Here is a 23,232-nt window from a genome sequence, read left to right on the forward strand (position 1 = left end):
CAATTCCAGCTGTACATCTGAATCCAAGAGTGAAGAACGTCCATCAAAGCACCACTTAATAGGACACGGCCTCAGCTTGAGTGCTTTTTGTGATTTGAGAGCAGTCAGCTTTGCACATCACTGTTTTGAGGTCACCATAGCAGAGAAAGGTTTTTGCACTACTTATCCTCCTACCTGTGTCCATGTAGGTATTTGGTACTCAAATCTCAGGTCTCCAGAGTCTTAACTGACCTCTAGGCACAACTGACTGGGAGGCCAGAGGGGACAGAGGAGCAGGGCAGGGAGTCCTATGCGGTCACTCTCTCCCTCAAGAACCAGAACTTCTCAAATCCCAGGCTCTAGGCTCACTGGCCATCTACTTCCTGGCAGCTGGTCACATGGGAGGCTGCCTACTTCTAGGTGCCAGGCGTTCTTCAGCCTCACCTCCAGCACCCATCAGTCACCTGCCATACAGACTTAAGGGTGGACCGTGGGGTGGTAGGTGATTCTTGCTTGCCTTTGCTAGAGAATGGGTGCCTTTCCTCTCCTCTCCCACTCCCCATTCCCACTGAGTCCTATTGCTCTGCCTGTCCCCCGCCTCTTCCCCCCCCCCATCCTGCGCAGATGCCACAAACGCCACTTCGGCTTCCAGCCCAGCTTTCAGGAAAATGGGCATGGTGTGAGGCTGGGAGATCCGTGGGCTTCTTCCAGTTATGCTTACCACCAAGGCCTGTCCTCTCCAGCATTCCTGGGGTTGCTGCGGAAACCTGGCCACACAGCCCAAGGGCCCAGAGTCAAATCAAGCCTGGCATCCTGGACTCCCACCCATTACTCCCTCCCCTTTGATCCAGCCAAGTCTCCACTCCACTGGGTACACACAATGTACCCAGGGCTCAAGGGGACAGGGATCAGGAGGGACAGGAAGACAGACACCAGCTCTTAAGAATGAAATGGGGAGCAGAAGCAAAGAGGAAGACTCATGCAAAAGTGTTTTTTTGTTTTTTAATTTTCTTTCTTGGGCCAGCTGCAGCTTCTGACTGACAAACCTCAAAGCACTAGGAAGGTGATGTGGGCAGGTACGGGACAACCCTTGGTGCAACAGGGCCTGGGGTCTATCCTGAGAGGTCAGGGCTGCGGGAGGCTGGGGGAAAGGAGGCCACCCCAAGGGCGAGAGCAAATCTCAGTGGCTACATGTGCTCAGAGCTGGGCTGGGAGACCGAGTGGGTGAGAGAGAGAATCCAGTTCAAGACTCAGCTGGTCAGGATCTAGGGGCCAGATGCTGATGCTGACCCCAAACCCAGCAGCACCCACAGCAGGTAGGTCTGTCAGGACTCTGGTCTTTGGGTGAAGAAGGGCGCCTCTGGGAGCTTAAATAAACGGGTGGGGGTGAGGGACATAGCGAGAACAGAGGTGACTAGCCAGCAGGCCCCAGCCTGGGGTGTCCCCAAAGCCTCGCTGAGCCGCACTGTGGCTCCCGAGCCTCCTAGGGTGGGGAGGGAGGGAGGGGCTCACAGCCAAGCTCTCAGGCCCACCTCTCCCAGGCCTCTGCCTGGGATCCTTGCTGGAGGGCCTGCCAGGGGGGCGGATGGGCAGGAAAATGGAGACTGGGGCTTAGCGCAGGTCCTCCTCTTCGCCTTGGACGGTCTTCTTGACCCGCAGCAGCATGGTGGTGAGCCACTGGTCCAGCCGCGAGATGGAGTCATATTCCTTCACCTGCAGCCCGACACGGTCGTGGCAATGGGGACAGGTGGGATGGCATCCCCCACCTGGCCTGGTTCTTCACCTGTCCCCACCCTGAAGCCAGGTTTTCTGGCCCCTAGCACCCTCTAAAGGTGTCTCAGCCAGCCCTTGTCTTGAGAAAGAAGCAGGGGGCGGGAGGGTGCCTCCCTTCTGTCTCTACTAGCCTGGACATAAGGCTTCCTTGGAGGAAATAAAAGGACTTTGTAGCCTAAAGACAAGAGGTCCACTTCCTTGTTTGATGGGAAAGAGCTGCCTGGATAGGCAAAGGCCTGTCCCAAGTGCCCCAGGGAGAGGGCGACAGGAGCAAGCCCACTGTTCCCTTACACACCCCAGGCCCAGGTAGGAGGGAGTGGGGCCTTGCCATCATTTAAGGACATTTGATTCCGTTTTCTACAGCGATGAGGGCGGGCAGCAGAGATGACACAACACATTTCCCTCCCCCCTCCCTTACATCTTCCGGGTGACCCCAAGCGCCTGGGGAGGGGCAGCCCTAAACTGCTGCTTCCAGGGGAGTCAGACCTTGGCCTCAGGAGCACTGGTTGTGGGTCTGAATCCCAGCTCTGCCCTCAAGGGGCCCAAGACAAGCCTCCTTGCCTCACCCAGTCTCAGTGCTGTCATCTCTAAAATGGGGAGAATGCTCCCTGCGCCTCCTCTTGTGAGGGTTGTGGGGTGAGTGAAGGAAGATACTCAGTTAGGGCTGGGGCCCGAGATGAAAGGTGAGATTCACAGGAAGTGTATCCAAGAGAGCCAGCCACTCACCGCCTCAGTAAAGCTGTCCACGTTCTGTTCCTCGTGGGCTTCTAACAATTTCTGCAAAATAGTGGCAGGAGGGGTCAGGGCTCAGGCTGCCTGAGGATCTGGATGAGATCCAGGCACAAAGTGTCTAGGGGGGTTAGAGTGGAGGGGCAGGACGGGACCCAGACTGAGCTTGACCCAGTCAAGCTCAGTGTCAGCACTGTGCGCGTGAGCATGTGTGAGACAGACCAGTCTCCAGCTCCGCAGCCCATCAGGGCCAGATCCGTGTGAGGTCTTAGATCTCATATAGAAAGCTGAGACCCATGTAGAAGAGGGAAGACAAAACAAGACCCCTGAGAACTTCTACCTTGCAGATCAACCTAATTTGAGCCCAAGTCTCCAGACCGCCACTCCTCCCACCTCACCACCCTCAGGGAGGGAAAGGGTCGGAGCACACTCACTTTCATCAGCTTGCACTCCCGGGAATCTGAGAAGGCAGGGAACAGTTCCTCATACTTCTGCACAGCCAGCTGAACATGCAGAGGGTGGAAGAAGGGGAGAAGCTCTTAGGCAACCTGGGAGCTGCTGGCCTGGCAGCCGAGGGGACTGGGCCCTGAGTCAGCTCTGTGCTTCACCAGAGGTGCCTGTCTGCACCTCAGGGAGCAGAGCTCGGCACCGGTCTGGCTGCAGAGATAGCTACAGGGAGGGAGAGGGTGCCGGGGGATGTAGGGGGAATCCCTCTTGCCTGGTATCCCACGGTGGGGGACAAATGACCAAGGCTCCTGCAGAGGGACATCCTACATGCAGTCACACCTGACTCTGACTCCTGGGAGGGTCAAATGACCATGACCCCTTCTGAAAATGGGACACGGACCCAGAAAGGACAGTGGCCGGCTCAGGGCACAGGTGGGTGGGCTGAACCAGCCTGGCACCAGAGTCCCTGTGCTTACCCTCCTGCCGGAAGCCTGCACACAGCAGATCTATGGTTCAGACATGCTGTAGGCTGGGGTGGCAGCTGGAGAGCCCAGAAATCCCGGTGAGCAGAGTCCCGTGGCCATCAGCCAGACTGGACCAGTGAGGGAACTCCAGCCAGCACAGGCTGTGTCATCACCTTTTAACCCCTCCCTCTCTTGCCTAGCAGCTCTGAAAGTGGAGGTGGGGAGGGTGAGGAGTCAGAAAGATCTGGGATCCCGAGGCTGCGGTTCAAGCCACATAGTCCTGAACAAGGGCGTCATCTCAGCCTCGGTGTCATGACCTCAGCGTCAGAACAGGGTGACAGCAATGCTGCCCAAGGGTGTAAGGATTCACACAGCACCCCTTCCAGTAGAGCCTGGAGCAGGTGGACTAGCCAGGAGCTGGAAACTCAAAGGCTGGAGGGCAGGTGACATCAAGGACAGGAAGGTCCCAGTGAGAGCATGTGCCGGCCCTCAAAGGGGCTGGAGGGCAGCCGGCAGGTGACGACGGTGCTCCAGGGTAGCCACAGGCCGGTGGGACGCTCTCAGTGGGCTCACCTTGGCATTGAGCATATCGATGCAAAAGTGGCAGAGGGCTGCCTTAAAGAAGTAGTCCTTGGCGCTGTACTTGAGGAGGGGGCTGTCCATGGCGTTGGTTCCCACCTGTGGGCACAGGGAGATGGTACTATGAGCTCAGAACTGGCGGCCAGGGGCCTCAGTCACTGCCAGACACTTGGGGGTGAGCTGGGAACTGAGTCTGGGGCCAGAGACACCAGAGCCCAGCCGTAGGCAAGGGGGTAGCCGCGCGTGAGAAACCAAGGGTCAGGGAACGACGGGGGTGTGCCACAGGGCCACGTGTCTGTGGGCCCCCTGATGTGCCCACGACAGGGGGCGTAGGCGGCCCTGCTGTCAGGCCCAACAGCAGGCTGGTTCGTCAGTGGGCAGAGGGGTGGCATGTTGTGGGAACATGAGAGGCAGGGCCCGCCCCACTCTCTGCCAAGGCCAGCTGCCTGCCTCTCTCCTGGCCAGGCTGAGCCCACGGGGAAGCCGGGGCCCTCCCAGCCCACTGCACACAGCAGAGGGGGCCTGCACACCCTCGTGATCCTCCTCCCTCCCTCCCAGTGTGGCTTCGGACCCCACGACCTATCCCCTTCAAAGGGCTCTGCAATTGCCTATGGCTACTCTAGGTCTCAGCCGCTCTCCCTGCTCCCTTCCTAACTCTGGGGCCACCTAGGTCTCTCTGGAAGTGTGGGAGAGGGTGGCTGCAGACAGGCTGCAGGTGCAGGAGATGAGGGAGGGGAGAGGGCGGAGAGAGTGAAAGACAGGAAGGAGCACTGTGCCCGGCTGGGCAGAGCTGCCGGAGGGGAGGGGAGTGGGCGGCTGCCTCACCTGCTCATAGATGTCAATGGCCTTCTGGTACTGCTCCAGCTGCGCCGCGTAGCCAGCCACCTTCAGCAAACACTTGTTGGCTGAGCTGTGTGGGGTAGAGGGGGAGGTGGGTGGGGCTTGTGTGGCCGGGGAGGCAAGAAGGGAGCAGGGTGCCTGGGTACCTTTTGGACTCCTCGCCTTTGTAGTAGTCTGCAGACTGCTCATAGTGGGCGATGGCCTGGGAGACACCGGGGAGGAGCGGGTGAGGTGAGCACCAAAAAAGCCCCTGGGCCAGGGCTCAGAGGCCCAAGGGGACAGGACAGAGGAGCCGGTCCCGGCCCTGCCGCCCCTCCTGTCGGGAGCCAGGCAGGCATCCCCCGCCCCGCCACCCACCTTCTCGATGTCCACCAGCTCCGTCTCATAGATCTCGGCGATGGAGATGTGGTGTTTGGCCGCGATGGTGAATCGGCCCTGGTGGGACATGGGGAGGGGCTGCCTGTGACCAGGGACACCTCAGTGCCCTGCCCTATCCCACCCCCAAAGCTGGTGACCTCCCAGCTCCCTGGTTGTACCAGGGAGGTGAGATCTACAGATGAGGGCAGCAGAGAGGGGGACAGAAGGCTGCAGGACTTCAGCAAGGGGGTTCTAGAGGGGGGGCTGGGTCTGAGGGCTGCCCCTAGGCCAGCCTCCCCCACCCCAGGTCTCCACTTTCATCCTGCTCCTGGGGCTCAGGCTGCTGGGAGTCACCAGAGCCAATGTATATGGAGGTGCTTGGCAGAAGCCTTGGCCTTCAGGAAGCACTGGACAGATGGTCCAGAGAAGGACGGACCAGCCCACCACTACCTGGCAGGTGCTCTGGAGAAACCAGGCCAAGAGCCTGAGCACCCCCACTGCCCAGAAACAGCCTCCTCCCGCTCCCCCTTCCCCAGTGTGGCCCTGGGGCCCCTTTTCACAGGCCACACCCCACTCTCCACACTGCCCCTGTGGCCACACTTCACCTGTGGACACCCACAACTTCTCCCAAAGAAATCTCTAGCTCCCAGGGGCCGGGGTAGCCCCAACCTGCCTCCACCCAGTGGGGGGCCCAAGGGCCTGGCCCACAGTCCGGCACCTGCCCCCTGGGCTCAGCCAGACCCAGTCTGGGCCTCATCGACTCCTGCATAGAGCCACCTGTCTGGGCAGGGGTCGGAGGTCCAAACCCCCTTCCTTAGAGTCAGAGAGGGCAGCGAGAGGCCCATGTCCCAGGGTGCTGCGGAAGAGGATGGAAGCACTCCGCTGGCGGGGTCTGGCCAACAGAAGGAGCTGCTGTCACTACTGTACAGAGCACTGCAGCGTCCCCTGCCCAGCTGGGTTGGGTCCACAGTCCCAGCTCCCTGATGTAGGCTGTTAGTCAAATGAGACAATGGTGGGCAGGGTCAGACAGTGACTGAAGCTTCACAGATAAGAACAGTGATGGCCCCGGAAGGCCAGAAGTAGGAAGCTGGGGGAGCCTCAGAGCTGTGCTGTGCTAGAAGCTGCCACCTGGAGTCAGGCAGATGGGGTGCTGGGTGAGGACCCAAATTTCCCAGCACCCTCCTGCCCTCTTCCCACCTGCCCTTGGCACTGGAGGAAGGCAAGGAGAGGCTGGGACAACAGGGGCCTCGGCTGAGAGCCAGGTAAGCAGGGAGCCTCACCATGTCTGTGTAGATCTCGATTGCTCTCATCAAACAGTTAATGGCCTCTGGGGAGAGAAAAGGGGGGTGGGAGGAGAAACGAGAGAGTGAAGTCATTTCTGCGGAAGCCCAGGAGAGGAAGAGGCTGTCGGGGCTGCCTGCAGGGAGATCAATAGGCACTGGGAGTTGCCAGGCTACCCTCTCTGGTGCTGGGCTTGGAAGGTGCAGGAAGCCTGAGTTCCAGGAGACCTGGCCAGACTATGGCTCGCTGGGTTTGCGGGGCAGCCCTGCCACTGCGGGCCCTCACCCTCAGCCTCCACCCAGCCATCCCAGAGTGCGGCCAGCGACAGGGCAGGCCGACGGCATCACCCAAGGATGTCTGGGACAGACTTCCAGGCCTGCCCTCTAAGGACAGAGCTGCTGGCAGGCGACACCACCGCCACCCCTTCCACTGTGAGACCAAGCCGGCCGTTGCTGCCTGCACTTCTGAGCCCATCCAGGGCAGGGGGCGGATGCCCTGACACTATGGCCTCTTGAGCTGGCACCAACATATTCTCTCCTGCCCAGGCCTCGGCACTGGCAGAGCCCATGCCCTCCCCCCCGGCACTGTAACCTTGGCCCTCAAACCATGGGTCATATACCCTCCTTCCCACCCCAGATGGCACCTGAGAAGAACTGGGCTACCTTTGTTGTACTATCTCTAGCAAAATTTTAAATTTGGGAATGGCATTTTTTTTTTTTTTTGACAAGTTATTTGGAGGAGAGAGAAGCATGAGTGGGAGGCATTTTCTAGCAGATAGAGATGAGCTCTCTGGGCGGAATTTTTTTTAACACTGTTCTAATACCTCCAGGAGAGAGGTTGTTGGGGGAGGTGAGGGGGCCTGCACAGAGCCTGGACAGACTGAAGGCTGTGGAGCTGGAGCTGGGATGAAGCTAAGGGTTCACCCCACAGTCCAGGGGCATGGCAAGGCTCTTGGCCCAACACCGGGGTCCCCAGTCAGCCTGCGCTCCAGGGGCTTCCCAGGAAATATGTGAACAGAGGTGCTTAGTTTTAGTCTGGGAGTCCACCAGCACCCTAGATTTGATGCAAAAGTGGGTATCTGTGAGTGCTACCATGGGAGAGGGGAATCTGTAGGTTTTGGACAATTCTGAAAGGCCTCTGGGAATCTCCTGAAAATTTGAGACTGTACACCAGTCTGTTAAGGGTCTAAAGTTGCTGTTGGAAGCCCTTAGGCAGCAGGAAGAGGAAAGGTAGGCAAAAAGGAGGCCAAAGAACAGCCAGAAAACAATGCCACTTTAACACACACACACACACACACACACATGCACACGTTTTGTAACAGCATTTCTGGAAGTGACTGATGAGCTGGACCCAGGGCTGCCACAGGATGATAGGGATGAAGAGTGAGCTCCCACACCCACCCTGCTCCACCCAGGTGACTTTGCAGCTCCCTCTCCTGGTAGCCTGGCAGCTGCAGGCAGAGGGGGCAAAGACTGATCCTAGGACATTAGCAGCTCTGCGGGGAAGGAGGCTGAAAGATCCCTGACAGGACAGGCTCTAAGCCCTGGTTGGAGGGCTATTAGCAAGGCCGAGGAAGGGGCATAGGGGAGGGAGGTATGCCCCAGGCAGCAACAACATGGCTCACAGTGTTACGCTCCCTTCACACCTGCTCCTCAGTTCCTGACAGCTGTCCCTCAGAGTGGCAGACCGCCAGCTTCCACCTCAGCAAGCAGCTAGCAAACGAGCTGCTGACATACTGGTTACCATCAAGCTTATCTCCTCCAGTCACTAGAACCCAGGGATCAGCAGCAGGCACACCCCTGGTCACCTCGGGTCAAACAGAGCAAAACTCAGTGTACCCGCCACCTCCTCTATCCACCCACAGAGCGCTGGCGTCAGGAAGCTGCTCTGGGAAGGATCCAGCCCAGGCTGAGGGGGAGGCCCAGCGAGGGGAAAGCACCAGCCTAGGGAAACAGGGAGTCCCGGGGCCTCTACTTGCCTTCTGGGCTTCAGCTGCCTTCCATCCTACTGCAGGGGCTCCCACAACTTCCCAGGAACATGGGGCCCTCAGTAACATGGGGGAAAACTACAGAATCCCACAGGTAGTGCAATGGATGAGAGAAGAGGTCACAAGGTGATATACAGTGGGCCCGTAGGAATGGCTGCATGAGGCGGGGGCCCAAAGGGGGGCCTGGTACCCATACCCCTTTGCAGGTACCCTGGGTCTAGCCATCAGGCAAGCAGGTAAGAGACCTCCTTGGCCTGAGTCCACAGAGCAGCCTGCAGCAACTGGGAAACCCCAGGGAACACTGGCGGCCACAGGCTCCACCTCCTTCAGTCAAGGCTGACCCCTTGAGGAGAGCCAAATCCTTTCATTCTGCCCTGCTGGCTCTGGCAGGCCTCCAGGCAAGTCAGCAGCAGCTGACTCTAGAGGGGAAGGCCCCCCAGGAATCCAGTCGGCAGTGCTGATATCAGACAGAGGCCTTTGTGCAAGGTGATGCTACCAGTAAGGTGCCAGAGAGCTGGCCACCTGCTAGGGGAAACTAGGCCTGGCTCCAAGTCACTTCAAGTTGTTTCTTCACAAGACACAAGGCCAAGAGGGAACCTGGGGCCAGGACTCCCTCTGATGGGAGCCAAGGGCATTCCCTTTTTGGACAGTCCCCACAGGCCTGGGCCACACTGGGCACAGCTGTGCTTTGTCTCACCCAGCCTGTGCTTCACCCACAGGAAAGGAAGGCCCCAAGGATCAAGCACGTGAGACTGCAGACCGCTAAGGGCCTCGGTGAAGCTAGGCTGATCCCAACACAAAGCTGTTGTCAGCTCCACAGTGCAAATGTCCCTCTTCCTGGACCCCAAACTGACAAAGCTGGGAGACTGAATACCTCTTCCAACTCAACCCAAATGAGGCTCTCTGATCCCCTGAAAGCTCACGCCTATCACAGAGTCCCCACCTCTGCCCCCAGGGCAGCCAATGGATACTGATCCCTTGAAGACACGTCAGCGCATCTAACTCCTGGACTTCCCCAGCCTCAGTACTGCCGAAGGCCAGGCACTGGGCAAGACCCCAACCGTAGCACCCAACACGCACCCTGTAGAGCTTCATGGCCTGACCACATCATGATACCAGGTGGGCTGCTGACAGCAAGTGGCACTAGGCCCTTGTCAGGCAGCCTGGTACTCAACTCCCAGCGCAGACACAGGTCCTCCAAGTCCCTCTGGAGCAGCCACTGTGTGTCACAGACGCAAGGGCAGCATCTCCAGGCCAACCAGATCTCCCAAGAGCAGAGGGAAGGTTGGGGGTCAGGGCTCTATGAGGGAGGCCAACTCCGCTGGGTAATCCGCACTGGGAAAGTCTAGTCCAGGGTCAGCCTGGGCCGTCATCCTGTCTCCCACATGGCCAGCTGTGGCCCAGACCCATCAGCCAGGGGTGCTCTGCTCTGTGCTGAGCCACAGCCACCTACGGCAGCAGAAGCCTGGCCAAACCGGCACGTGACTATATCTGTGAGGTGGCGGCTCAGTCTACAAGGAGATCAAATCTTTGTGGACATGAGGTCCCCGGCAGCAGGACCGAAGTGCCTACGACAGCAGCCCTAGTGCCGGCACATGAGTGGGGCTGGTGGACCTAGAGGCCTCCAGGTCCCTGGGCCGCTGGCCTTGCTCGGGAAGGACAGACCATTATTCCAAGATCAGGCACTTCTTTTTAAAAGAATTACTCTTCGGCTATCTCCCATCGTCTGTGAGAGAATGGTGACTGCAGAAGGCCACTCTTAGGAAACTGCTTGCTAAAATATAAAGGAGCTATTTGTCTTGCACCGAGATGAAAACGTGAACTAGGGCAGCTCTTTTTGCCTGCTTGCGCCTATGCAAGCGTCTTTTCTGTCCCTTTTCGAATAAACCTCCTTAAATATAAAAAAAGAAAGAAAGAAAATGTGAACTAGAAGCCCAGCTCTTCACAGCCCACTGAGCCACTGGGCTTCCACCTCAGGCAGGTCAGAGAGAGCTTTCTCATGGAGTCCCTCCCCAACTGGAGGGCGTCTGTCCCCACTGCTCTCTCACTGGAAGGAAATGTCTCTGAAAACTGCCTGTCTGACTCTGCTCTCTCGGATTTTGGGGGCTGGGGGCCAGGTGAGGCTCATTTCCGCTCCTTTTGCACTCCTACCTGGCTGCTCTGAGAGCCCCTTGCACCCCCTTCCGCATGTTAATTCTAACTACAGAACAGATTTTCCACTCTGCTTGGCACGCGGTGGGTCTGAAATCTACCTCCTACTCCCAAATGCTCCTGGGTTTCGGGAGGGGAGCCATCAGCAGCACACGAAGAAGAAAGGGGAGGCGGAGGCTCTGGGCGGGATGCAAATGCCAGCGGAAGGGAGCCAATGCTGGTGAGATCACCAGCCCCACCCGCCAGCCTGTCCCGTGTCAGCCACCAGAGAAACAGCCCTCGGACACTGAGGACAGCCCCACACAATGCTCAGTGGGTCGGGCAGCCAGCCCCGTGGCCCAGAGGCCCTCACCTTGAGGGTCGGCTTTCTTGAAGGCGTTGCCGGCATCCACAAAGCAGATGGCTGCGTCGTGCTTGCTCTGGAGCTGCAGGTGCAGCTGGGCTGCCTGGCAGAAAGCATTTCCGGCAGCTGGAAAAAAGGAAGAGGGATCTTGGCCTGAGCCAGGCTTCATGTTTTACAGCCACAGATGACCCTGGAGGAGGGTGAGCTCTCAAGCGTGTGGAAAGAGCCCAGAGAGGAAAAGGCAGGCTGGGTAGTCCCAGGCGGAAGCCTGGGCTTCCGGCTGCCTGAGCCCTGCACTGAGGCTCCTGGTGATCCACACGGGGGTCTCTGATCAAGGAGGAGGCCACCTCAGGGGATTCTCCTGAGCCCCAGCTGTTCAGAAAATGGGCCGGGGTGAGCTCAGCTAACTCCGTGGCCCTGATTAAAGTCTTTGCCAACATCTCCAGGGCCCCCACAGCTAAAGACTGAAGAAGAAGACAGACAAGGCCGAGAACCACAAGCATGTGCACATAGCTGAGGAACACGTCCCGGCCAGGGTGGGATGTGGAACTGCAGAGTGTGGGCAAGGATGACTCATGGAGGAAGCGGGTCATTCAAGAGCCAACGACACAACACAGTGTTTCTCCCCTTGGTCCCCAGTAGCTTTTCCTGTCTAATTCTCCTGACTTCTCTGTCTGCATGCCAGTGAAGGAGCCATGCTAACCACAAGGCAGGGGGTGCTGGGGGCTGGGGAAAGAGGAGGGCAGGACAAAGGATCTGCTCCTCCAGAAGTTTCACTTTCAGAAAGGGATGCAGGCTGGGGACATCAGGAATTCCCGGGGGGTGGTGTCAAGTGCCTGTGGGCTGAGGGCAGCGGAGACCACGCCTGATGTCCAGTCTGTCCTGGACCCAGCTGAGCACTTTCACCTTCCCCGAGTGCCAGCTACTCTGGTCACACATGTTGTCTCTGCTCCTCTCGGGAAGCACTGAGAGCCCCTCCAACTCAGAAGAGGCTGCACTCATGCCTGTAAGGCGGGAGGGCACAGAGTCACCTGGGTTTCCCTGACGGAGCATTTCTTTATTATTTTTAAGGCTTCCACACTTGAATTAAAATTTCTCTTAAGTTTTCCTTGAGTTAAAAATACATTATCAGGTAGCATCACTGCGGAAAAAGTGCCTAGGACTTTGATGTGAATAGGTGTGTGGAGGTGGGGGACACACAAATCTTGTAGAAAAAGCAGCATTTACATGACTGAGATTATTTTTCTCTCAAGAGCACTTTTTCAGGGTGGGAGTATAAAAATACACACAGCATTTGGCTTGCAGCACAATCTATGCTGTGAAAGCTCACATATTCCCTGAGAAAGGTGCCTCTCCTGTCCCATCCCGCCTCTCATCTCCTTCCTGGTCAGAAAGTCCCGCCCAGGTCTGAGCCATGTCCTGCCTTATTTCCTTAATCCTTCCTGCTGGTGTTTACAAGCCCTGCTGAGAAATCAGCCCTGTGGGGTCATCCTCTCTTCCAAGCCCTCAGGTGGTTCCTAAACAGATCTCTCGCCTCTGTGCCCCTCCCTGCTGGTCCTCGCCTGCCCAGCTCCAGCCTTGCCAGAGCTGGACCGCAGCACTTATGGGCAAGTGGGAGAGGCCACCAAGCATGGGTTGGAGTCTCAGGCGGCATGTGAGTGGCCAGGTGGGGCACCGCAGGAGTTGCATGGGCCTCTGCACACGTACTCTGCCAGCCAGAGTGCCAGAAGGTGGGGCTGGGCACCAGGGAGGCACTCCTCCAGTTAGCTGATCTGGTGACCCAGGCCACTAAGAGCTTCTCCTCCCACCACAAAGCAGGAGGCAACCTTGCCGACAGACACAGGAATGGTGCTCACAGCCGTTGAGGACTGCCCTCGGCCAAGTGGGCTGACCTCCAGGGCTCCCAGGGTTCAGCAGTCTTACTCCTGTTGTGTTGAGGCGGAAACACATTAGAAGAGTCCATGTGACTTCCCCAGAGTCACCCGGCCAGCCTGAGCTGTGACACAAACCCAAGTCACCCTGGCTTTGAGGACAGCATGAAGCCACTAGCACAGCAGGGTAGGCACTGGGGATCCTGAGTCAGAGTTCTGGTTTCTCAAGTCTGTGATGTACTGGTTCTACCTTTCTCGGGCCAGGGGTTGGGACAAACCTCCGTTTCTGACTGGTTAACAGCACAAGGTCTGGGTTTAGCTGAGTAGCACTGAATTGTATACCTGTGAACTCTGCTATTTTGGGGACGATCAAATGACCCTCTGCCCCAACCCAGAACTCAAAGGGTAGCAGGAGGAAACAGTCTGGGGAAACATGACACCCTGATTTGAAGAAGAAACCCCCTCAAGGAATTCATCCACCCACTCACCTGGATTCACTAATCTATTTATCCTCACCCCTCTACCCTTCTCAAAGGCCCTGTTGGTCCAAGTTTACAATCAGCCTGTGGGTTCAGAATGACGAGCAATAGGCCAAGAGGTTTCTGATGCCAGAGACAGCATAAAGAGAGAGGCCTACTAGGCTGGCCTCTTGGCCGGCCTTCGGCCTGGAAGTCGAGGGGAGAGAAAAGAGCGAGCCACAGAGGACCCTTGAAAGATCACGTACCACTCCAGTTTTTGGCCATTTTGAACATATTCGCTGCTCTGGCATAGATTTCGCATGCTTCCTCTACTTTGGATGAGCCTCTGGGGAAAAAGAGAAAGGGGGAAGAAGCTGAGACGATCTAGCCTGGTCCAAAAAGCAAACAAGCATCACCCCAGCTGTGACATTGCAGCCGTGTCCCTGGCCCCGGCACCCACGATTTCCCTGTGAGGTCAGCTTTCCCAAGGCCAGCTGCAGCCCAGGCCTTTGTGACAGGCTCAGTGGAACCCCCTCCCCCCCCACTACCACACAAGAGCTGCCTGAGTCCTCCCTGGGGAAGACATGGTGGGCACTCTCCGCACAGCCTCTTCCACTTCTTGTTTGGGCTACTCAGTGAGCACAGGTTCCCAGGCTCTTTGCAAATTCCTTTCCCCAAGAGACAGCAAAGCAGTTTGGGGAGGTGTCTCGCTCTGGACCCCTTACTCCCACTCATGCCTGGCACATCGCAGCTGTTCAAGGAAGGCCTCTTCACTCTAAAAGCATGTCATCACCACATGAGGACCAGGCTGGTATCCAAGCATGCCTCACTTCACCTCCGGGCACTTTACAAGTTGCAGGTGTGCGGCAACCCAGAGTCCAGCAAGTTGGTCGACACCATTTTCCAACAACTTAGATAGTGTTTTCCTGCATGATGCTACTTCACACTTAACAGACTACAGTACAATGTAAATACTTTTTTTTCTAATGTGCCAGGAAACTAAACAATTTGTGTGACTTTATGGCCACAGGCTAGCCCTACTCCCAAGGTATCTTTAAGGTATGCCTGTACTGTGACACAGTCAAAGAATTACTTCTTTTAAATGTGCACACAAAATGTCCCCAATTTTGGTTAAAACAAAAAAGAGGCTAAGAAGATCAAAAACATACACTTATGAATAAACAGAGGCTATAGAATTTGTCTCCAAGGTGGAGAAATGGTGTTGAAAGTTCTCTTTTTTAAAAATTTATTTATGCATGCAAGAACTGAGGTACAGGTCAGAGGGAGAAGGTTCACCAGAGACAGAGTGGGGAGCAGAACAGGCAGATTAACTGAGGTACACTGCCGAGGGGGGCGGCGGGCGGGTCAGGCCAGATATTAAACTTGTGCTGCAGCAGCTGCAGCGAGCTTCATAGTGCTGTGCTTCAACCCACTGAGCCACCAGGGAGGGCCCCTAAGACTGCTTTCTACGTAGCTCTCATATACACTTTTTTTTTTTAAGTAATATAAGTTTATTTTTACATCATTTTGTGCCTTTTTCCATTTCATTTGCAATCCCCTTGGGCTTCCCATCACCAAATCACCCATGTGCCATCACCATAGTCTAGTTCATATGCACTTTAAAAAAAAAAACAAAAAACCATTTTCCTATTTTATCCAAGAAAAAAATATATATGATTTATACTTGGTCTAGCAGTTCAGGAATTAACTGATATTTCCAGCAATGTATCCTCAAAAACTCACTGAAGAAGCTCAAGGATGTCCAGTACAACATCATTTAAAACGGCAAAGCAGATCTCAAAAAACTTGCTATGCCAACAGTTAAGGGCCTGCAGCAGTAAGAGAGGGGTACTTTTGGGCGGGGCCCCTTTCTCAATCTTTGAGTGGTGCACCCAAGACTCTTCCTGAATCAGGGCACCTTTCCTGAGTACCTCGTCTGAGTCACCATTAAGCCAACTAGGCGGTGCCCACAGGTCTGATGACCTGGTACTGTTCAAGCCCCCACTGTCTGCCTGACCAGTAGAGCAACCACCAGAGCTGGCTCCACACTCAGGAGCCCAACACACGGTATCGGATTCTTTTCCCTGGCATCCACAGATGAATGAGGGGGGAAGTGTTTTCCACTTAAAAACCACATGAAGCACTGTCACCACCCCCAAGTGTCAAGCAGCCTGGAGGGGCAGCTGTGCCTTTCTGTGGGGCACCTTCCCCTTTCTTTGGCTCACAAAGCTCCTTACAGTCATCAAACCAGAGCCGTCAAACCAGAGCGCTCCTGGAAAATAATGTCTGCACCGCTCCTTCCCCCACCCAGGTTTTTGAATGGTCCCAGGTGATGCCGAAGATGAGGTACATTTGGGAAGAAAAAAGCTGACCTGCCCTCACTGTCCCAGGTCACACAAGGCCAGCTGGCAAATACCCCCAGGTGAGCTGGCTGGGACTGGAATGGTGTCTCCTGAACCCAAATCTGCTGAGTGAGGTTCTTTTTCAGGTGAAAAATCTCCCAGAAGGGAATCTACTGCTCCCCAGGAAGAGGTTTGAGGACGCGCTCCTCCCCACACAGCCTGCTGGGTTCTTACCAGCTGGCCCAGCACACCTTAGGTTTAGGGCCCCTGTTTGGGGACCTCGAGAACCCACTCTTGATTTTGGAGAGGAACATTCACAAGCTTTTGGCTGAAGCAGTTTCAGAAGACAGCCCTGGGGAACCCTCTGGAATGTTGTCTTGAATGGGGTGGGTGCACCCATAGACCATTCACAAGTCTATCTATGCCCTGGCACTGCCTCTCTTCTTTGTGGGTGTGGCTGAATCCTATATCCGGCCTCATTCTCTGAAAATAACATCAGCTCTCTGGTGAGCAGAAATGGCCTAGGCCAGTTCGGCCCACAGAGAGGCCCAGAGTCAGGGGATGGACAATAGAGCTTGTCTCGCTAATCTGTTTCAGCTCAGTGGGAAAGAGCAGACTAGAACACAAGTGTCTGTCAACTGCCAGGACTGATCCCAGACTGAGCAGAGCCAACTTGGAGCTGGGTGAGCAATTAACTGTCGGGTAGAAAAGCCAGAGAGGAATTAACAGCTGTTCAAGCAACTGGGTCTGCCTCCTCCTTCCCTTCAACACTCCCATTTTCTTGCTGGCACTGACAGGGGACTCCCTGGAGTTCCACCCTCTTCAATTAGAAAGGGAAATGGAAGTCTCAAAGGGGGAACGTGACTTGCCTACGGTCACTGGCAGATCTGGAAGTAGGCCACTTATTCACTCAGACTTCTGGGCCTTTATTATGTGCCCAGCACTGGAGATAAAGTCGTAAACAAAGAAGGACCTAGTGCTCAGTAAACAGGCTACCAGCAAGTCAATTTCAGGGAGATGAAGCATTGGAGGGGCCAGAGGAAGAGGAGCTCTTAGGAGGGTCAGGAAAGCTGTTCTTGAGGAAGCGCGATCCCCCCAGATGATGGAGGATCCATCCATGAAGGGAGAGAAGGCACCCAGGCAGCTGTCACAGCATCTGCAAAGGTCCTGCCACAGCAATAAGTTTGGCCCGTTCAAGGACCAGCAGTGGGCCAGGGTGGCTATAGCACAGGGACTGGCATCAACAAGGGAGGCAAGAGAGTGGAGGCAGCCAGTGCCCAAGACCGAGAGGAGGATTCAGGCCCTATTGTGATGTTAACAGCAGGGATTTTGGCAGAGAAACCCAAAAAAGCCCCTTGCCCCAACTGCTCTACCAGCTGTCTCCCACACTGACAACCTGCTAAGTTCACTCTGAAAGTTCTCACCTGGGTCAGGTTGGCTGAAGCTGTAAGGGTGGGCTCTCTGAGGGGGAGAAACCAGGCCTCCTCTCTGTCTCCTGCACAGCATCCAGCAAAGCTAGTTGGTCCCCGCTCTTCTGAAGAGCCAGTGACAGCTGACTCTCCCTCCCCCATTGACCTCCCCCAAGCTGCCTCTGTTTAGCTCTTCCATCCCACAGGCGGGCGGGCGGGTGCTTCAGAGCCTGGAATAGAGGGAACTGGTTTCGGCTGGCCTGGTACAAGGCTTCTATAATTACCCACTCAGCTTTGCTCTCCCCACTCTGGTGGAGGAAAGTCTCAGGTCTCCCAGCACAGTCACCAAACCGCAGCTACAACCATATGGAGAAAAGTGAGCAGTGCCAGGATGCAGCACCAGAGCCAGGGGCTTCTGCAGGGCAGTCTCAGCTTCCCTTGTTCCTTCCTCCATCCCCTGGGCATTTCCTGGCTCCCAGCAACTCCCACCCACCCACCTGTAGTTCCAAAGCACCTCAAGAGACTGAGTGGAGGGATGTTTTTGGTTCTTATAATCTCCTGTCCCTCTGCCAGGCCACAGCCACAAGCCCTGGTCCTCTCCTCAGACTTAAGGCCCCTGCGCTATCTTCAGTTAGTACACTGGGCGCTGGGGCGAAGGGACCCAGCAGCCTGCCCCCTTCCCGTCTGCTGCAGCGCTCCACATGTGATCATCTTCATCCTCATGGTAACGGGCTGCTAGCACCCTGCAAAAGGAGCATGGAGCTCCTTATGCAATCCTTGGCCATCATCCCTGCCTCACAGAGAAGGAAGCTGGGGCTCCCTGAGAGGCTTAGGGGCTTGTGCAGGCTCTCACTGCCAGGAAGCTGAAGGCTGGGCCATCTACTCCTGCTCTGGCCTCTCACTCTCTAGGGAGACAAGAAGCTTCCATCCTATTTAAAACGAGGAAGGACAAGGTCCCAGCCTGCTACGGGCTATGTATCACTGCGCCTCAGCTTCTTATCTGTAAAATGGAGACCATGAAGCCTGGCTGGGAGCAGTTTTGTGAGGATAAGATGCAACTAAAATCGAGATGACGCTGCCCACCGAGGAGAAGCCTCATGGGGACAGAGGTAACGTGTGGCTCACAGCAGGTGCTCAAAGGTGGCTACTATCTGCAGGAGGAGAAATAGGCTCCAAAGGATACCAGTCACTTGGAACAGGGATTCTTGAGTTGCAGAGGTGGAAGCGGGTGGGGACGGAGTCAGGCAGGCTTGGCCTCACGTGTGGCTCACAGCGTTACTGGGGTACCTCTACCGGCTGGCTGCTCGAGGAGCAGGAGCACGCAGCAGGGAGCGGCCTGCACACAGCAAGTGCTTGGCCTGAGTCTCGCTATCACTCTCAGCTGGCTCAGGGAGAGCAGATTCTAGAAATGCTCCCCTATTTCCAAGCTCCACCCCCAGATGAGCTAAGTGTTGCCTCTCCAGTTTCCAAAGGGAAACATCACCCCTAACCAATTTAGGCTGAAAGGGCCATCGCCCTCTAGCGTTCCCTCAGGAAAAAAATCCACTCTGATGGCAGGCAAGAGAGGTCAAGTTTTCAACTGTGGGGCTTGGCAGCTGGCAGCGCACCGAGGCATTCTGCTCCCACTGGAGGCCACGCCAAGGGCTTAGGGCTCTGCAGGGAATGATGGTCCTGAAGCAAAGCTAGAGCTGTGGGTCTCACACCTGACCAAGCTTAGGGCCCTCCACCCTGGCAGATAGTAGCAGCAGTTCTTCCCTCATGAAAGCCCCAGGACTCCGAGGTAGCGTGGGGGTTTGGGGGTTGCTGCTGGTGCCTTCGAGTGACTCAAACAGGAACTGCTTTGTCACCATTTGCTCTTTAGGAACGTGCTGTTTGCACACAGAACACCCGGGCATCTCTATTTCTCTAGCACCTCTAGCTCAATTTCCTACAACAGTGCGTGCAACTAACAAGGGAAGGCGTAAAGCAGCACTGACCCAGTCAGGCCCTGTGCTCATCTGCTCTGTGGGGATATCATGACAGTCACTTTCTAGATCAGGAAACTTCTGTAAGTACTGGCATCCACGTGGAAAGTAGTTTTTATTTTGGATTTGGAGGAGGGGGAAGAGAGGAAGAAATAAAGGATGAGGAAAAGCCCAGAACACAATCACCTCCTAGACTCCATTCCATCCCAAAGGGGTACAAGCAGGGCAGTGTCAAATCATCAGATTAGAACAGGAAGGAGAAATCCAAAGTGCCTGTCTCTGCCCGTTCCTGCAGCATCATTGCGCTTCACTTGGGAGAGCGCCACCTTTTCATTTCCAAAGCAGCAGATGGGCTGTACCCCACTCCTCCACAGTTCCCCCACCTATGGGCCACAGCAGAGGCTGGGGACCTGAGGGGGGAGGGAGCAGGAGGGAAGTCATAGAATAGGCTCTGAGCTGCTACCAGGCTGGTCTGGCCTCCCAGGAAGGTGGCTGACACTCCAAAGCCCCCTAGTGCCAGGCAGGCCAGAATCACGACAAGCAGAGGAGGTGGCAGTAACACCCAAGGGGGTGCCTCAGTTGGGGGAAGATCCCACTTGATTCCTTCGCCTTGACAGAGAGCTCTCAATTGGCAATGTAGGCAAAACTGAGGTCCCTGGAAGGGGTGGGACACAGAGCTGAGCCCCAACACTGCCTCTCACAACCCTTCTCCCAGTCTCAGGAGGCCACAAGGCCTTTGAAAAAAGGTCGCCCTGTTGAACACTGGGAACCCCAGCTCCCGGGGAGGAGGTGCCAGGAGTGGTTACACTGGCTGAGTTGAGTCCTCCGTCCCGGGTGTCCTCACACTACATGCCAGCCCTCAGACAGGCCCCATCTCCGTCCATGGTTTCCCCTGCCCTCTCTGGCCCAGCTTATCACCTGGGTACCAGCAACATCTCCTGGAGCTAGAAAGGCCTGGGATGAATACACCTGCTGTTTCTTTCAAAAGTCTGAAGAACATGCCATGGCGGGGAGGGGGCACTCCCTGGTTGGCCAAGATCCTTCCTAAACATAGTGCCCACAAGGGATTTGGGACAGGCCAGTTCTGATGGCCGATCTCCCACTTACTGGGAAACTGCAAACCCACCCACTCTTCCAAGCGCTCCTTTGTGTGCTTTCACAGGGGTTTTTTGAAGGCTGGACACGAGGATACAGGTAAAGTGTTTGGCCAAAGCCTCACTCAGAATCAGAGTGAGCACTTAATAAACTCGATCTGGTAAGATTTTTGGCACTTCCTTCATGCTTTCCCCACATCAGCTGTTGCAGTCCTTTCTAAAGGCAAGTGGGGGCCCTCTAGGACTGGCCCTGACCCCCCCCAAAGTCACATGTTGAAACTCTTCCTCCAAAATGATATGTATTAGGCAGTGAGGCATTTGGAAGGTGACCAGGTCAGGGGGGTAAAACTCTCACGACTGGGATTCACACATCTGGCGCTGCTAAGCTGTCCCTCTGCCTGGAGCAGTACCTCCAGAGGAGGCCTCTCCTCCAGGGCACCCATCCCTAGTCCCTCTGGATCTCAGTTCCCCGTCGTTCTGGGCAGAATCTCCCCTGATATCAGACCTTTGCTTGTTCAATTCCCATTGCCTTGAATACCCTCCTAGTTCCTCATCCCTTAATACGTCCTAGAGTTCTGGGGTCCCACCTCAACTCCTCACCAAGAGCCTCCAGTTGATGCAGCTTCCTCTCAGCTCAGGAACTTCACATGAAAAACATAGCCTGTCTTAGATGCATTTGACAATTCTGTATACTAGCATTGGGCACGTGTTAACCCTGCCTTCCCAGACAGGTGGCAAACGTGTCAGGGGCTGACTTAGCTGCCTGTTTCAAGCACACAACAGTACACTAAAGGGTGTACACAACAGCACACGAATGCCCAGGCCAAAGGGCCGCCAAAACTACTACCACAAAGTGAGCTTGTAAACCCATACCCAAAGCTCAGTACTTGAACCTCACCCCTTTGTGAAGTAATACACACATATCCTTCCAGTACTCTCGGCATCTAAAATAAAACATTAATCACCTAATCAATCCAATCCACCGGTGCGTGTTTCTCTATTCTCAGCGGTGCTTTTCAAGTTCTTTTGCTAAACATTAACCTTAAATAACAATGGGTGGATCCATCTCCTCTCCAGGAAAGAACACTCCCCTTCATTTCTCACTAAGCTCTTCTGGTGTCCATATCTATTCCCCAGTCCCAAGGCTCTCCTTCCCCACTCCCTCCTGGGACCCTCTGGCATTACCACTCAGATCCTCTCCCCGGATGGCTCAGTCTCTCTCCCTCCCCCCCCCCACACTTCCCTGACCTCTCCCTTAGACTCCCACTAAGAAATTTATAGGCTGAAATTCCAGAAGTAACACTTGTTAGTTACTTACAATACCTAACACTTTCAAAGCATTCAGCATGTGTAAGACTCAATTCTAGGTACTCTTCTTCAATGCTAGTAACAAACTTCTGAGGCAGGTTTTAATAGTGGATCCTATTCAACAAGGTCAAAAAGTAGGGGCCGGAGTCACATTTCAAACCTCAGCTTTTGACACACCCAGACCACTGAAATTCTTCAAAGGCTGGTCATCAAAGCTACTTTTAAGAGCTTAAGGAGAACTTAATGTGAAGTGTCTGTCGCACTGCGTCAGTTCTGTATCCCATCCCAATTCAGGTCCTCTCCCAGCGTGTTACAAGACCTCTCAGTCTTGACTCTGGGAGTACACTGGTCTCCACCCCCAGCCCCCTTTAGATTATCTCCTCTCTCTCCTCTCTCTCTTCTGACCCTTCAGTCCTAAACAAGCCAGCCTCCCTCATTCCCACACCCCTATCGTTTCTAGCTTCTTATCCCAGGCCTGCTCAATCTTCACTTCATTACCCTCGGATTCCTCAGCTCAGTTCTCACTAAGGTCCGCCTTAGCCAAGATTAACTCACACACTCAGGCTCCGGCTCACCCCTCCCAGGATGGCGTGAGCCCTAACTCCCTCATCTCCATCACTCTCTAAAACTCACTGCTGCGGGCATCAAAAAGGGTGATGCCTCAGGCAGGTGTCCTGGCTGGCAGGCCTCGTGGCGCCCTTCTGGGGGCCTCCAGGCGGCTTCTCCTAGAGATCCAATCGCCTCTCAACCGAGCAGCTCACCCAGTCCTGTGGCTCAGGCCCCGGGTTCCTTAAAGGCTTCAGGCCTTGTTCTCCACTCCTGGACTGTCTGCAGCCTAGGCTCCCTTTCCGCCCCAGCAGATGTCGCCTCGGTCAGGATCTCCTCGCCCCTCCACCATCTCTGGCTGTCTCTTCTAAAACCGCTCTGCCACGGTCTGACGGAGCCCCCTAGGTCTTGGCCAGTGTCCTCTCTGCCGCCTTCAACCAGGTCATCTCATCCCGGAATCCTCTCCGTCCGCTAAGGCTCTACCCCGCACTCTTTCGTCCCCTTAGCCTAGGTCCCCGCTGACCCTCGGCGCGTATGTTACCCAAAGAGGCCCGAGAAGAAGGACTGAGAGTTCTTCACTTTGCGCTCTGCCTCGGCCAGCAGCGCCACCGCCTCCGCTTCCTTCCCGGAGTTGTCCATGGCGACCGCGAAGGCAATTACCAAACCGCCTGACCCGGGGCCTCGAAGGACTCGGCGGCTGCCGGGCCGCGGTAGACAGGTACCAAGAGCTCAGCGGGTTGCGTTGACGTCGCACCCGCGCGCATCGCCTGCTGCCCGAAACCATGTGACCGGAGCCGGCCAATCATCGGCCTCAGAGAGTGGCGCGCGCCCCTCTGGACACACCTCCGCCAGCAGCCCTATGATTCACCGCTCCCAATCGCCGACCCGAAGCTTCAACGCATGCGCATACATACGCGTTGTGCACCCTACTCTCTTCCTGGTGCGGCTTCACAATAGTCCACGTGACACCGCAGAGCCAATCGTAGTCTCCAACGTCAAACACTGGGGTCTGTCCCTCCCTGCGGATCCTGGAAGATAGTCAGCTGACCGCAGACTCTCACGTGACAGCTTTGCCGGAAGGCACGCCCCGCCCACGCCTGGATTTGACAGTTCCCTTGCCCCGCGACTTTAGTCCTGCCTCCGCGCCTTATCTCCGCCTCCCGGAAAGTAAAGGAGTTAAGAAAACAGCCTTTCTATATACTTTTTTTTTTTTTTGCGCCCTCTGTTGGTGAAACTGGTTTGGAAACAAAAATGATAACAGGTTCTCAAATTCTGGCTTCATAAAAAAAGGTGGAGGGAGTGTTAAAATT

At 55.7% G+C, this 23,232-nt stretch overlaps 1 protein-coding gene across 1 annotated transcript; it reads right to left on the reverse strand.

Annotated features, from left to right (window-relative positions):
* Positions 1 to 965: 965 nt before the first annotated feature.
* Positions 966 to 22,860, reverse strand: NAPA (N-ethylmaleimide-sensitive factor attachment protein, alpha). Its single transcript, XM_004694240.2, has 11 exons — positions 22,464 to 22,860; positions 13,526 to 13,605; positions 10,940 to 11,056; positions 6,449 to 6,495; positions 5,169 to 5,246; positions 4,958 to 5,013; positions 4,797 to 4,881; positions 3,966 to 4,070; positions 2,916 to 2,984; positions 2,479 to 2,529; positions 966 to 1,692 (listed from the first exon to the last, which is right to left on the reverse strand). The coding sequence occupies exons 1-11, from the start codon at positions 22,559 to 22,561 to the stop codon at positions 1,591 to 1,593; spliced, it is 888 nt and encodes a 295-aa protein (XP_004694297.1). The 5' UTR covers positions 22,562 to 22,860; the 3' UTR covers positions 966 to 1,590.
* Positions 22,861 to 23,232: the final 372 nt, after the last annotated feature.

The sequence above is a fragment of the Condylura cristata genome, unplaced genomic scaffold (genome assembly GCF_000260355.1).
Source record: "Condylura cristata isolate star-nosed mole 26May11 unplaced genomic scaffold, ConCri1.0 scaffold00041, whole genome shotgun sequence".
NCBI classification, from domain to species: Eukaryota; Metazoa; Chordata; class Mammalia; order Eulipotyphla; family Talpidae; genus Condylura; species Condylura cristata.

What these genes read in the sequence shown, in the direction of transcription:
- NAPA (XM_004694240.2), bottom strand. Translation starts at nt 22,561, where the DNA reads ATGGACAACTCCGGGAAGGAAGCGGAGGCGGTGGCGCTGCTGGCCGAG. An exon ending in TTCTTCTCGGGCCTCTTTGG is followed by an intron (nt 13,606 to 22,463) that starts GTAACATACGCG and finishes CTTTTTCCCCAG; the next exon opens with AGGCTCATCCAAAGTAGAGG. An exon ending in CCATTGACATCTATGAGCAG is followed by an intron (nt 4,071 to 4,796) that starts GTGAGGCAGCCG and finishes CTGTGCCCACAG; the next exon opens with GTGGGAACCAACGCCATGGA.